The sequence below is a fragment of the Vanellus vanellus genome (genome assembly GCF_965231255.1).
Source record: "Vanellus vanellus genome assembly, chromosome: 6".
Classification (NCBI taxonomy): Eukaryota; Metazoa; Chordata; class Aves; order Charadriiformes; family Charadriidae; genus Vanellus; species Vanellus vanellus.
This window is the reverse complement of record NC_138911.1, coordinates 64,058,292-64,073,874: the sequence shown is the minus strand read 5'-3', so window position 1 is coordinate 64,073,874 and position 15,583 is coordinate 64,058,292. Positions and strand designations below refer to the sequence as shown.

General features: G+C 39.0%; 1 protein-coding gene across 1 annotated transcript in view; it reads left to right on the top strand.

Moving 5' to 3' along the window:
- Window positions 1-1,288: 1,288 nt before the first annotated feature.
- PAPOLA (poly(A) polymerase alpha) overlaps window positions 1,289-15,583 on the top strand; it is a 46,538-nt gene continuing 32,243 nt past the window's right edge. The window contains exons 1-4 of the mRNA XM_082484847.1: window positions 1,289-1,313; window positions 12,649-12,819; window positions 13,494-13,560; window positions 14,978-15,059. Of these exons, the coding sequence (XP_082340973.1) occupies window positions 1,306-1,313; window positions 12,649-12,819; window positions 13,494-13,560; window positions 14,978-15,059 (328 nt within the window). The 5' untranslated portion in view covers window positions 1,289-1,305. The remainder of the gene's footprint in view (window positions 1,314-12,648; window positions 12,820-13,493; window positions 13,561-14,977; window positions 15,060-15,583) is intronic.

The following is a 15,583-nucleotide window of genomic DNA, read 5'->3' as shown; positions in this document are numbered from 1 at the left end:
ACCAAGGACTGTTTGGGAGAAGGGGGGGGGGGGGGGGGGGCGGGAAGAACTGAAAGAGTGGTGATTCAGAAACATTTTACACTTATTGTATCTATTAATTTTAGAATTAGAACGTTGGGTGTATTAATGCCCAATGTAGTTATTCAGATATATTAACATTTTTAGAAACAGTCTTATGTGTTTTCACACAGTCACACAGCAACAGAGTTCAGAACCATCACCTACTCTAAAGAAATAGTTTTTTGAGGGATTTATATTTGCTATATGCTGCCAGTCCTAGTTACCATTTATCATGAGGCCGTTGAAGATAAAATAATCGGTAATTTTTAGATAAATTTTTAGTTTGAAAGTCCTGTTTTTCAGAAAGAAGATGAAAACAGGACACTAAAAAAGGAGATAAAAAAGTTGGGTTGGTTTTTTTGTGTAGAGTAATGCGTTTACTTTTCCAAGAAGCAAGTTTTGAGCTGGTATGTAAAAAGTGTGATTTTTTCCTTCTTGTTGTTTAAAATTTTCTGAAATTGAAGCAGTCTGTTACAGACAGATCTTTCAAAAACGGTTAGAAACAGATCTCTCTGCCGTGTGCGGGGCACAAAGCCCAACCCAAGCGGGCGGCGGGGCGGTACGACCCAAGGACAGGCCCGGATCCGACCCAGCCCCGACCCCCTCCGCTTCCCGTAGGAGCGGAGCAGGGGGGCTGCAAACGCGGCCCTGCCTTCCCGGGGGCCGCGGCCGCCCCGCTCCCCGGCGGCTCCCCGTATGCCTTGGTTTCCTCGCTTCGAACCTCCCCTTCCCGGGTGCCCGGTAGCGCCGAGCCCCCCCCCCCCCCCCCCCCCCAGCTGGCCCGGCCTCGCAGCCGTTAGCGCTTTGTTTTCAAACTCGGGCTTGCCCCCCTCACGGAACTACAACCCCCAGGATGCCCTGCGGCGCCATCCCGTCTGAGCATGCGCGGGCGAGCCAGCGTGCGCGGCGTGCGGGGGTGGCCGCGCCGCTGCGTCAGACCCTCCCCCCCCCGCTCTAGAACGTTGCTGTGGTAGCGTCTGGGCGCCATGTTAGAAGGCCGGAGGGGAAGAGGAAAGTGAAGCGGCGGCGGCCGGGCCTAGCGATCGGCTTTCTCCTCCCTCCAAGGCCTGAACCCGGCCCCTACCATGGTCACGGTTCCCGCTTCCCGGCGGGACGAGTGACCGGTCCGGAGGCGGCAGTGGTGGGGGAGGACGAAGAAGAAGAGGAGGAGGGAGAAGGGGACGACGCGGTGGTGGTGGTGGTGGCGGCGGCGGCGGAGGAGGAGGAGGAGGGGCCGGAGAGACGATGCCGTTGTAAGTTGGAAAGCTCGCGGGGTGTCTTACAGGCCCGTGTGTTTGCCGGCCTTTCCTCAGCGCTCTCCTCGTAGCGCCTAGTGCTCCCTGCCCCGCTCGGGCCCTTTCTGCTGGCGCTCGCCCTTCCCTTCCCGCCCCCCCCCCCCCCCTCCGGCCTTGGGCCCTTCCGGTGCCGCAGTGTGAGGGGCCGCGGGGCCGCTCCTCGCCGCCCGGCCCGCCAAGAGCTGGCTGGCGTGCTTTCCTGTGTCCCCCAGCGCTGCCAGTCCCGAAGGAGATGCTGAGGTGGCTTTTAGGTTGTTATTGTTGTCGCCTTCTCCATCGTGATCTGTTAGCGGCAAGCGTGAGGGGCCGGGCGGCCGCGGGGCGGCCCGCTTCCACCCGCTGGCGGGTCAGGCCAGGCGAAGCGCCGCACGCTTACCCTCTACTGGCCCCGGCCGCCAAAGGTGAAGCTCTTTTTCTCTCACGAGTCCCGACAAACCCGCCCCCCCTGTGGCTGGTTTTTCCTCGATCCGGGGGCAGGAGCGACACAGGTGCTGGTTCTAGCAGGCGACCCGAGCTGTGCCCGCTGTCCTTGCAAAATCCGCCCGGTTCCCGGTGGCTGCGGAATGGCGAGCGGCTGCGGGGGCCCGAGGGCGGCGCCCCGTGGCCGGCGGCGGCCCCGCGCCTCCCCCCGCCGGGGGCCGGGGGGCTTTCTTGCTGAAAAAGTGGGCCTTGTGCTTTGGAGCTGCCGGGCTGCCACCCTGCTGGTAGTCATGGATAACGAAGTGGGACATAATTTCAGCCCGGTTTCTTCGCTGGTTTCTTTCACTCCACCCCCGCGTGTTGGAGTGGCTTTTTGTTGTTTGGTTTTGGTGTGGTCCGTGTCCCCCCCTTTCTTCTTCCGTTTTTCCCTCGCTAACATTTTGACGGCTCCAGGTTGAGACGACGGAGCTTCCTGCTCCTCAGTTCCCTAGTCCATAATGTTAGCATTTTATTATCCTATATAAGTCGGGGGAACCAGCGATGGATAGGTGGTCAAGTGGCTTGTAAGAATAAGGCACGTTTATATGCTAGGTTCGGTTTTTTGTTTGGGTTTTTTGTTGCCATTGAAGGAGAAATATAAAGAATTTAGGATTATCCACTATTGCTTTGCTACTGTTATTTAGGATTATTCACTATTGCTTTGCTACTGTTATTTGGGATTATTCATTATTGTTTTAAACGCATAAACTTTATTTGAAGAATAACCATGCTTGCCTGTTGTGCTTGTTTTATTCAGTCTAAAATACTGCTAAGTCAGTTGTGAGGTAGATAACATGAGACAAGCTTAACTGAAAGACTTTATGGCAGAAAAAACACAGTGGGCGAATGCAGAAAGGAAAATGGCTATGCCAGGTAGTTTCTAATGCTCGTATAACGAGGCTGCAGTGTCTTTATAGATAAGTTTTGCACATGTTCATTATGGCAATGAAAAATTACCAGAAACCAGCTTTGAAGCTGGCTAGGCTTTTTGGCCTCAGGAAAATGGGAGTGTGTTTATTTTGCCTGCTTTCATTCTTAGTTTATTTTGTTCCGACTACATAAATTCCAAATGCTTAATAACAATGTTTTAAAGGTTTGGGGTACTTCTATGAGTTTTAGTAATAGCGATCTTCAACTTTCACAAGTTTGGAATAACTTGATAATTTGTCTTAATGTAGCTGTTTATGATACTTTAACTAGAAACTCTTAAATAACATTACATAGTTACATTTGCACTAACATGCTGCTATTTTCAGTATAAACATTACATGGCAACTTCACTAATACAGGAGATTTATTTTAGTTAGGAAAAGCAAAGCTTTCTCAGATTCTGCATTTGCTCTGTCGTTTGTATGTTTGGAATTACTGACTTTGTATTATTCAGTTGAGAATTCAAAGTGGACATTGTAATGCTTGGAAGTTGCAATGCTAGTAATATTAATTCTTGAGTTTATGAAATGATACCTCTGACTTAAGTTTGGAGAAAAAGATGAGCTTAGGAAGTTCCTTTTCTGTATAATTATTTTCAGTTGCTGCTTTCATGCAGTTGGATAATATTTTTGAGTGAGTATAGAACAACCCTATGTCACTGCCAAACTTTCAAGATGACAAACAAAATACTCTTTTTTTGTTTTATTTTTTTTCCTGTTTGTCCTGACCTTTCAAGGCAACCTTTAAACTTCATTTTTTAGGGTGGTGTTTACAATTGACAGGCCTTGTCAGAGCTCATCTCTCATACAACCAGAGATTGTCATAACTCTTGAAAAGCATTAGTTCAGCGTTCTCAAGAGGCATACAGTATTGTTGATACTGCACTGTGTGTATATGTGTGCGTATTTCTTAGAAGTATGGTACAAAACTATAAAACCAAGCAAATTGTTTACGTACAAGACATGAGTAGTAAGAGAGCAAACTTGGGTTCTGCTGATAGCTGGCATTTGCAAAAGCCTTTTGAAGTTTTAAAAACCACTAAATTTATCCTAGGAAGTTATGTGGCTGGCTATTACAATTCTCATTAATCTCTTGTGTGAAGAGATAGCTGGATAAGGGAAAACTCTAACTTTTGATTATTCAAAAAAGCTGGTTAGAAACAAAGGTGAATATTTCCCTTGTTACAAAGATACATTTTAGTGAATTGTTAGATATAGAATATTCCTTTGCATTATCTGAAAAGTGAGATGCTGGGGAGAAATACAGCTCACTGAGCTGTTCTTATGTTTCAGTTAAGGCTGGGTTTTATGCAGGAAGGCTACTGACTCAGTGAAGCAGCAGCTATGTTTATGTGAATTGATGATGTAGTCTTTTTATGTAACCTGGGCCTTTCTGACCGTCCAAATAGAGAAATAGCACCACGAATCTCTTTCTTGTTAAGACACTGATGATATTGCACTTACAGCTTCTTTGCTGAACTTCCGTATCTGCTGAAGTCATTGCAAAAGACTCTTTTTTTAACCAGAATTGGAAAAGTGCATTGAGTCATATACCTGAACACTTAAAAGTGCCATAAGTGCTATAAAGTTAAACTATTGTTGGTATTGGTAACTTCCATATTAGAGTTTTGGAATGTCATTAATTTTTTTCAGTCTTTTTTGTAGACAGTCAAGCTTATTCTCGCTTCTGAAGTAAGGCTTTCTGTGTTTGTTTTTTTTATTGAACTTTGCTTTAGACATATGCAAAGTCATTGTTTTCTTGACTTTTAATTAGTGACTGTCAACTTGTATGCCAGAACTAGTACAATACTATATTTAAAATCCTTGTACTGATTGGGAGTGGATAAATAGTATGCTTCTGAACAGTGAGAGCTCAGGTTTTTATAGACTGTTATGGAAGGAATGAAATTATTCCTAACTTTGCAGAGCATGGGACCTACTTAAGAACAGTTGCCTTAATTTAAAGTGATAGCTTTATTAATCAAGAAGAAATTAGTATAAAAATCTATACTGAGGATTAATTTGTTAGATGTAGTACAGAGGAAGTGGATATCAAGTGTATGTGGTTTTGCAATAGCTTTCATTCTTCTAATGTCACTCCAAAAAAGACTGAGTTTATACCTCTTAAGATGGAGGTACTGCACAGAACTTGGAAACTGAGTTATTTTGGGCTGAGCAGATTTCGCTACTGAGATAAATTAATCTCTTACGGTGAAACACTTCATGGGATTCCTAGTTCTTGGCTTGATACTTCCTGTTATCTTTTGATTCAACCTTACTGAATTTCTTAAATTGCTACCTCTGGAGTTTTTAGTCTCCAGAATAGCGATAAACCTCAATTTTGGCTCAAGTGCTGTGTGCAGAGTTCAGTAGAAATCTCTTTTGTTTAAACTTAGGAAACGTCTTCTGAAACTGTTGCTAGTAAGAATGTTGTGGATGGATGTGTGTTTGGACACAATGCCTTCACTATTCTGTGTAAAGAACAGAAGAGCCAGAGAGAACTCAGGATTGAGCCAAAGGTTAGCAGAATGTGTATGAATGTTCTTTCTTTTGCTATAGGTGAGTCTCTTCCTCCATAGGTCTGTTGCCTGTCATTGCTCCAATACCCATGTTCATATCTGGTTTGGGTATCTTAAACATCTCATACTGATGGTTGAAAACTTAATTTATGGTCTAAATGATCCAGCAATTTTCTGCTAGATACTAAAACTTTTGTTCAGGAAGGACAGCTGGATTGTCTTAAGTATTTAAAACACATGTTCCCCAGTAACTGATTTGCACAGACTTCATTAAGATTTCCTGCCTAGATTTCTGAAATTTTACACGGAGTGATGGCGTTACCATTAAACCAGAAACTTTAATCTGAAATTGCACAAGTGAGTCCCTGTTGGAGGAGACTTTAAAACAAGCAAACAAAACCCCTCAAAACACTTCCTCTGAAATGTGACACAGGGGAGCTTGAGCTTTGTGAATGTAGCTCCAACTGATTAACCAGATGGTGTGATGACCAGTACTGCTTCAGGAATCTGCCTTGGGTATCTTACACCAGTAAATAAGAAAGACTGAATTTTACTGGAGTAATCGGTAGAGGCAAATAAAGAAGAGAGGATAGTTATTGAAGTTCCTTAAGCTGTGTATTTTGTTTTGGTATCTGGAGGCAAGACTGAATGAGCCAAAGGTCCTGACTGAAGTTAAAAATTTCAAGTTAATGTTCTGTGGGTTGTTGGCACTATTTTAAGATGCTTAACAGCCCATGGTTTCTCTTGCTTCACCATTGCTGGCTTTACTTCGCATGTCTGTCTGGACAAATTTAATCCTCATCTGAGGTTTAGTGAAAGGGGTTATGTGATTTCTAGCAAAAGCAAGGCTTGATGGCCAAAAGCTGGAAGGAATTTTTTGCATGCACTTGGCACATATTTAGATGAGTTAGATCTTGGTGGTTAAGATCTATTACAGGATGGATCAGAGATGAGTTTAAAACTTATACGGGATTCAAACTATTATAATTTGTTAAATATTATGGCATCTGATTTTAAGATTTCAGTTGTCTATGTTATCTCTTATTTCTGTGAAGCATCCCAAATTTCAGGAATGTGATGTTTAGATAATGCAGTGCTGATTGCAGCTGTATTTTGTTTGCAATGAGAAGCATAAAATCTTAACTTGACCAATGCAATAAAGATATTACCAGTAGAACTGAGATAAAATACTGTGAACGAGGAGGAAAAGGTGTGTAGAACGACATGGGTTTTCAAGTGGGGTTGGGAGGAGGGTTAAATGCAAAACATGCTTGAAAAACATGTCTTGTAAAATAAAACAGTAGTACAGTACTTCAAATTTGTATCTAACTCAGTTAGGTATGGGGCAGTGTTGTATAGATCATGAAGTCATAGAATTGTCTAGGTTGGAAGGGACCTTTAAGATCATAGAGTCCAACCATCAACTGAACACTGCTAAAACCACCACTAAACCATGTCCCTCAGCACCATGCCTGCCCTTTTAAATACCTCCAGGGATGGTGACTCAACCACTGCCCTGGGCAGCCTGTTCCAGTGTTTGATAACCCTTATGGTGAAGAAATTTTTCCTAATACCCAATTTAAACCTCCCTTGGCACACTTGGAGGCAGTTTCCTCTTGCCCTATCAGCTGTTACTTGGGAGAAGAGACTGACCCCAACCTTGCTACAAGCTCCTTTCAGGTAGTTGTAGAGAGTGATAAGGTCTCCCCTCAGCCTCCTTTTCTCCAGGCTGGACAATTCCAGTTCCCTCAGCTGGTCCTCATAAGCCTTGTGCTCTAGACCCCTCACCAGCTTCATTGCCTTTCTCTGGACATGCTCCAGCACCTCAATGTCTTTCTTGTAGTGAGGGGCCCAAAACTGAACACAGTCCTCAAGGTGTGGCCTCACCAGTGCTGAGTACAGTGGGACAATCACTTCCCTAGTCCTGCTCACCACACTATTCCTGATACAGGCCAGGATGCTGTTGACCTTCTTGGCCACGTGGGCACACTGCTGGCTCATATTCAGCCGGATATCGACCAACACTCTCAGGTCCTTTTCTGCCAGGCAGCTTTCCAGCCACTCTTCCCCAAGCCTGTAGCGCTGCATGGGGTTGTTGTGACCCAAGTGCAGACCTGGGACTTGGCCTTATTGAAGCTCATAGCATTAAATACAAGTCTATTTTCAGTTTACGTGATGTCTGATCACAGTGTAACCTGGTCTTTAAAAAATGCATTGGAAATATGTTTTTTTTTTTAACCTTATCTCACAATCTTGTCCCCTTCCTTCAAACAGTGTTTAGTCACTTCTATTTGAAGGAGTTTAAAGGCATACAGGTCTGGAAATTGTAAAGCTTCTTAACAAGCTTTATTTGTTCTTTTTCGTTTACTTCTGCACTCTGTTGTAAAATGGTTTTAGCAGTTACCATATTACCGGGGTTTGTTCTTTTTAATTTAGTAGTTATCGAAAACAGTATAACAAGATAGTGCCTACCAAAACTTTGGGTTCTGAAGAAAAAGTAGTTTAACTACTTGTTGTCAGCTTAGTACAGACTAGAACTTCTTATGTGTTTTGTGTTTTTATACAGGGGGGAAAAAGTACGTGTGCGTTTCTCTTAAGAGATGAAAGTAATTCATATTTGAATATGAAATACTGGATCATAACACTTTAGAATTAAACCACTGTTGCTGTTGCCCAGTTTGCAGATGTTTGAAGCTGTCAGCATATGCTCTTCAAAAATTCAGGTCAAACCTGAGCAACAACAATAGCATGTTAAACTTAACTCTACATCATTTTCTACAACTTTATTTTAATTTTTGCTATTGACAGGTAGCTCATATTCATAGCAGAGCGAGAGTAAGATCTCTGTGTGTATATGTGGTTGACTAGAAACAAGTAAACAAAAAAGCCCCAACCTGTATCTTAATTTTCTTTGTGATGTTAAAAAGAACTTTTTTTTTTAAACAAACAAAATACAAAAAAACTCCACCCTTAAGCATACTTTGAGTTGAGACCTTGACAGGGTATGCCAAATCTGTCTCTGCTGTTGTGCTCTGCTGGGGTGGGACTTTCTGTTGCTGTGTAATACTCTTTGATTTTTGTTAATGCTTAACTTCAGTGACTAGCAGATTTGTCATACACACCCCCCTCCCCCAAGGCCTTAACTTCCCTAATCCTCTCAGGTAGAGGGTTAGCATTGACACTTACCTGTCTTTTCTCTTTGAATAAATTCGGTAGTTTAAACTAAGGGATTCCAAAAGTGATGTATCATGACACGTCACAGGTGAAAATGCGAATGTGGATGTGTCTTTTCAAGAGGGAAGATACTGTATGATCTTCATGGTTTTAGGAAAAAGTAAAATATTAAGTCTAAGATTATTGATCATTAGCATTTTCTAGCTAAAATATAATGTGTATATACAACATTAAAGTTGGAAAAACGAGCATTTAAAGTTTATTTCTCAGTGATAAAAAGTGATGCTTTTAAAATCAAAAGCAGCTAGCAAATCCTATCTTTGAAGTTTCTTGGTTTTGTGGAAGGTAGGGTTTGGGGAGAGGATATACCTTTGCTTGTTTGTCTTCTAGTAACTTTCATGACATGCTGTCATTTAAACAAATGAACGTGGGTTAACTAGCACTAGTTAGTTTATTGCATCCTTAAATGAGTTTAACAAACTTTCTTGCCAAATGCCATTTTTTCTATCATTTTACAAAGATACTTCTCTGATATCTTTTGATGTGCTACAGAAGCCTTAGAATAGTCTTTAACTTCAGCAGGTGTAAACAATTGAGCTTCAATTTAAAAGTTTTTAGCTGGAAATAACCTATATTCTCTTCAATACTAATACGTGTTAAAACGTAAGCTGCGTTGTATCTTCTGGAGTTGTAAAATCTTCTAGAAGGCAGCAGCGCTGAGAATTGTTGCAGACCATCCCAGTGAAAGTGTTCTTATTAACTCCTTAACCTTCAAACACAGATGAAACATTTGTGCAGGAAGGGCCTGTGCTGTTGACAGCATGCTTATTTAATTCTTGTAAAATACAAGAATATAAAACCAGTAACTGTAAAAACTGTAACTGTTTTTTGTCTTAACAGTTCTGAAAGATGTGTATCAGGTAATTAATTTAATAGGTTGTTTAAAGACCTTGTTTTCGCAAACAGTTTCAACGCTTATTTCGTGCCCTGTGACCATGCTTTGATGGTCCTGTAGGGGTTGGAGATATTACTGGTTTAAGTCATGTCAAGATGTTGTTTTGTGAAGACAGATCGGCACGTTGCACTGCCAGGGTTGTGCTGTAAACTAGATCAGGGAAACGATCTGATGTTTGGTTGGTTTTTATGTATTGTAATTTTGGGGGCAAGATGAAGGATTATTTTTAAGTGATTAGTTCCCAAATTCACCCTTAGAAGCAGGTGGAAGACAGAGGGCTCAGTCAGCATAACTGACTTCACGAGTCTGCTTCACTGAATCTGGGTCTGAGTGACATTGAGTCTGTTTTTGAAATCTAGTAACAACCTCTGTTTGGCAATGAAGTCTAGTATCTGTTGGATATGGTTTCTAGTTATGGATACGTGAAAATGACAGATCATCAGGAAATTGCTACACAACTAATGCTTATTGCTTTAGATTACTGCTTTAAAAAACTAAAAATAAACTGCAAAATCTTAAATTGAAAAGCGAATTTATTTTTTCAAATTAATGGTTGGCAAAAGAGGAGAAATTGTAGTTCAAATTTAACTACCTGCTTTGTGGTATAAATAAAAATATTCATAACATCCAAAGGATGTTTATATATCGAGACCTTTTGGTTTCTGAATGCTTTGTTTAATAGCAACTAAGTAGCTGAAGCTACTATTTGTGTTGGCATTCCTAAATGGTTTTCTTTTCTGAAAAAGAGAGAAAATGTTTTAATGGCATCTTTTGTTCTTAAGTTTAATTACTGTTTTATATAATTCATCTGGACAGCTTTATTTTTAAATGTTTACATTCACACGTGAAGTCCTAAGGTCTATGTGATTTGTTCAGCTGCTACCAAATTCTTCATTAGGTGATTAAAACCTCTTAGTTGAAGAAAGCAATATCAAATAATGTTCCCAGACATGATTACTTGGGTGTTGATTTTTTGTTTTATTAAATCTACAGTTTTTCAGTGGGTTTTTCCCTGCTTTGCTTTTTTTTTCCTTTTGCTAACAAGCAAAGGGACAAATGTGCTAGAACTTGCTTTGTGAGAAACTTACATTGCGACTGATATTTTTTCTTATTTCAAATTATAGTACTTAGAACACTTTTAAAATGGATTGAACTTCTGGAAAATGATATTAGGTTTTGTTGATTCCTGACAATTTTAAGATGTTCTTTTTTTAATACTTAGTCTTCATGGAAATGATGAATGAAGTCCTGAGGAGATGATGACAATGGATTATGGAAGTAAAAGTGAAGTTGTACTGTATTTTTTCCTGTAGTTAGTCTGAAAAATTGTTTCTCATTTTGTATGATAGAAATAGTATATAGCATGTATAAACATGAAGGACTGATAATACAGCAGTATACAGGGAAATGTTATCCTTGCCGAGAATGGGACTTTCACATAAGCTGTCGGCTTGAATTTTTGCCATGGAGGATCCTCTTTTCTTTAGACTTTATCTCTATGAAAGTTGAAGGAGACCAAACTGATGATAAAGCTTTTTTCTTAGTAGAATGAACAATTGAATTCAGGAAAAAAGATATTAAAACATAATCTGAATTAAAAATATCAGTTATACATTTGATATTAAACAAAATGTTGCTTTCTACATTTGAAAGGGACTAATCTTGCTTCATAAGAATGTAAGTTAATGCAGATATAACACAAGCATTGCCTTAACTTTCAGGTAAAACTTGCTTTAATTGTTGATAAAGCTTTCTGAATAGCTGTTGATACAATAGCCACATTTTTCTGAAATGTGTATTTTGATGAGGAATCAATGTTTTTGTTGGTATCTGTAAGGTTGATTAATTAAAGTAACAAGTTGGCTTCAGAAAAGAAGCTTTTCAGTATGCTTAAAAATAAAGATTTGTTACTTTCAAAAGTCAGAGATGTGGAATAATATTCATAATTTAGAGGAAAGTTCCCTATATATCTATATAAAACTACTATTTAACGCTGCAAGTAACATTTAGAGCTTTTTAAATACAGACGTTTTGTGTATTTTCTTTAAACCTGTGAAGTATGTAGTGTTCTTAAAATTTGGTTGTCTTAAACATATTCAGTATTGTAGAATAAATTACATACTTTAATGATACACTTCAAGATTTTTTTAAATGGCTACCTGTTAAAACTTTTTTGAACTAATACTAGTAACAACTATATGGGTATAGCATCACCGTTGTAGTAATCATGGAATACAAAAACTTGTATGTTACACAGTTCAGTTTTAAAACACTTAGAATTACTAGCCTTAAAGCTCAAACTGTTCTGAAAATAAGGCTTAAATACATACCCATAGTGGAAAAAATACATGGCTGTTCTTCATCCATGACTCTTATCTGGGAAAGCTGTTATTAGTTTTCATAGTATGATGATCTAGGATAGCTGTTAGTACTTTTCACATTATGATGGTAATTTTACTTCTGTTTCTGGTGAAGTTCCTTTGCGTGCTCTCCTCTCCCTTTTTACAACATTGAAATATGGGGGGCTGACTTGAGAGTATCGTCCTTGTCCTTGAAGTTTGGCTCCATATCTATTTGTGTAGCTTGAAAAGTGCAAGGCAAGGATGCTGTGAGAGCTTGTATTTGGACTGTTTACCAGTGAAGTAGGTCCTTGCAGATTTAACCCATTGTGGTGGGTTAGGTTTACTTTTGGTTTACTTTCCTATTTAGGGAAACACTTATATGAAGTAAAATGTCATGTTAAGGAAACATGAGGGATGTGGAGAGAGTACTGCTTACATCCCCGGTACTTGTGCTAGGCAAAGTCTAGCACAAACCTCTGATATGCTTCCTCCACACCGTAATGAAGTAAGGCAATATGTAATATTGCCATCATGGATTGAGCTGACATTGTTCGTGTAACCATCCTCTTATGCTAGCCAGAAAAAAAGTCAGCTTAAAGCTAACTGTATGATGCTGTTGGGCTCAAAATGTACTAAAACCTCCTTACTTAGGTGACTGTTTTGAGTGTGAAGTCAGATCGTGCCTCATAGCAGCTTGTAACCCTGCAATCAATATTTAGAGTTGGAGAGAGGTAATTCTACTGTTGTCCTTAATAATACAGATTTAACGTAGATTGGAATGTAAATGCCAACAGTAGGCTTAACTTTTTATTTCCTTAGTATGTGTTTCTTGTCTGCTACTCTGATGAGGAAAAAATAATGTAAATTTTTTTTGTTTTGTTTCTGTCAATAACTTTGTCTAATTGCCTTTATTAGTCCCGTTACAACCCAGGGATCACAAACACAGCAACTACAGAAGCATTATGGCATTACCTCACCTATCAGTTTAGCTGCCCCCAAGGAGTTTGACTGCATGCTTACCCAGAAATTAATCGAAACCCTAAAACCTTACGGTGTATTTGAAGAGGAAGAAGAACTGCAACGCAGGTGAGTAAACACTCATTCTAGTAGTGGTTTTCTGCTATCCTGAGGTTCATGTAGTTGACTACTGAACCCCAAGTATGTTTATGTTCTTTCAAATGCTTTATTAAAAGCCTAGTGGAATATTAAGATTGATTTTTTTTTTTTTTTTTTTTTAAAATTATTATTTTTTATTCCCCCCCCCCCACACACACACCCCTTAAGAGGAATACCTGAGAGCACAGAAAGGAATTAAAATGGCCTTTAAATTTTGGAGGCCGGCTTGCATTTTTTTTTTCCCTTCATAACTGTTTTGTTGTAGTGGCCTCTATGCTTTTTTTTCCCCCACTTAAGCTCTCTAGAGTTTTTTTTGCTCTCAGTATTGCTTTTCACTGTTTGTTTAGGTGCATGTGTGCTATGAATTAAGGTTTTACTTTGAACGTGAGTAGAATTAGTATACCTAAAATGTGTGTAGGCTCTGCATGCTTGTGTTTTTTCTGAGCTTAATTCACTTGAACATCTTTAAAGGGGAAGAAATAGTGGGAATGTTGTAAGTGTGACTGTTTCAGTGTATATATAACAAGATCTGTAATTAGATCTGCAATGTTACTGTAATTGACTTACTGTAATGATGATCAGAGTCTTAAGCACACTGTTTTAGTCGAAGTTCATGACCTGTGATTCTGATGTTTTATCATTAGGATTCTAATTTTGGGAAAATTAAATAACCTGGTAAAGGAATGGATACGGGAAATCAGTGAAAGCAAGGTATGGATGTATTTTACATGGAACTGCTTACACTAAGACTGCTGTAGGAAGATAACTCCAAAATATGTTCCCAGTTACGGGAATGATGAATCTTAGGTTTGGGGATCAAATTTGATCAAATTGGAAACATAAATACCACCTTTGTGTAGCTGCTTTTGTTTCCAGGTAGTGTCACCCCTTCAAAGTAGAACTTTGTCAAAGAAAGAAACTGATAAATATTGGGAAAAGTCATGGCAGTTGTAATAGTAGTTCCCAGTTGTTCGATATTTCTCCCCAGGTAGAAATTTAGCTTGACTTTTTGTCAAAATCCATATGTATAGTACTGTGTTAATTATATGCTTCGATTGTTTGGCTTTGCTAGATCTTAAAATGGACTTTTTGCAGCTTTATGATCTGTGGTATTTTTCTTTAATGTTAGTCCTGTAATGCTACTTTTGTAGACTCTAATAATGGTAGCGGTGGTTTTGCTAGGTTATAGTCGCCTCCTCCCCACACACCTTTTTCTGAATGATTATAGAGTTGCAAAAATGTAAAGATGGAAGTGGCTTTTTTAGAGGTAAAAACCCAATGGTTTAAGCTATTTGGCTTTGAGTGTATTTAGAATTGTATTTCTTCTGTACACTTCTCTTGTTCATGTATATTCCCATTTCATAATATTATTGGGGGGGATAGGTGATGCTGCTACATATATTTATCCTTGAAAACAAAATAGTAAGAGTATCTTGACTGGTGTAAGGTTGGAAACTGCTTAAGTTAATCCAATATATATTGCAAAATAATTAATTTTCAATTTGTTTATATCTTTTGCTGCGTGACCACTAATGTAGGGCTCCAGATTGTAACATAGCATCTTGTTATGAAAGGGTAACTTCTTTGCCCACAGTACTGTGGATTCAAGAGATTTTTTTAAGATACAAATCTATGAACTTTAGTATATGTACCTGAACAACTTTAACATAAAATAAATACCTTTCCCAAACCCAGACTTTTATTTAAAGAATGTGGTATGGGTGTCTCTGAAAGTAGGTTAATACACGCTGGTACTATAAGTAGTATTTTTCTGTTGCTGTAAATTGGAATCCATCATCAGTTTCTAAGTCAGTCTAAAATGCCTGTGTATTAAGCAAAATGTGTTTAATGTCAGTAATATTTTTAAAATGTTGTGCCTGAAGTGTAGAACTGCTAGAACAATTACCAAGTTTGAAGCAGTAATGTAGTACTTGAAATGTTACAAATAGTTCCCAAGTGGCAAACATACCTCTGTCTTTTCTGTAAATACTAAGATTATTATTTCAGTAGTAACTACACCTTAAACAATACAAATGTTGTGGTATATTTTGCGTTTGTTTTAAGAAAAATTGTGTGTGGTGTTTTAATTTGTTAAGGTAAAATAACCACTTTTATTTGCTCCATTTAGAATCTTCCACAGTCTGTAATAGAAAACGTTGGAGGAAAAATTTTTACATTTGGATCCTATAGATTAGGGGTTCATACAAAAGGTAAAATTTATTTTTATAATAAAAACTCATATGTTTGAGCTAATGATGTATCTGTAAATGTCACACTGAAGTAACAAAAGCTTGCTGTCTTTTGAAGTGGTGCTAGATTTTTTTCCTTTTTTTTTTTTTTGTCAGCCATCTCCAATCTTCATTCTAAATAACAGAAATATATTCCTATGTTATGTTCTTGTCATGAGTTGGGAAACAGGCAAAAAAGTTGGAAATTATTTAAAAACAGAGAAAGTTGTATACTTCTTGTGGTTTGTTCTTTAAAAATTACTACATATGTTCCACAATTGAAAGAAGAATGTATGTATGTATGGAGCACGCTTAATGACCAGGAAAGTGTTTTGGTTTTGTGGGGAGATGTGTTTTTTGGTTGGTTGGTTAGGTTTTTTCCTATTTAGTTTGTCTTGGTATTCCCAAAGAAAAGCCATTCTACAGGAAGAAAAACTAAATTTTCCTGTTTGGTTTCAAAAAGATTTCTGGCTATTAGTGGCGTTTCTTTTGTGTGAAGTGTGTGT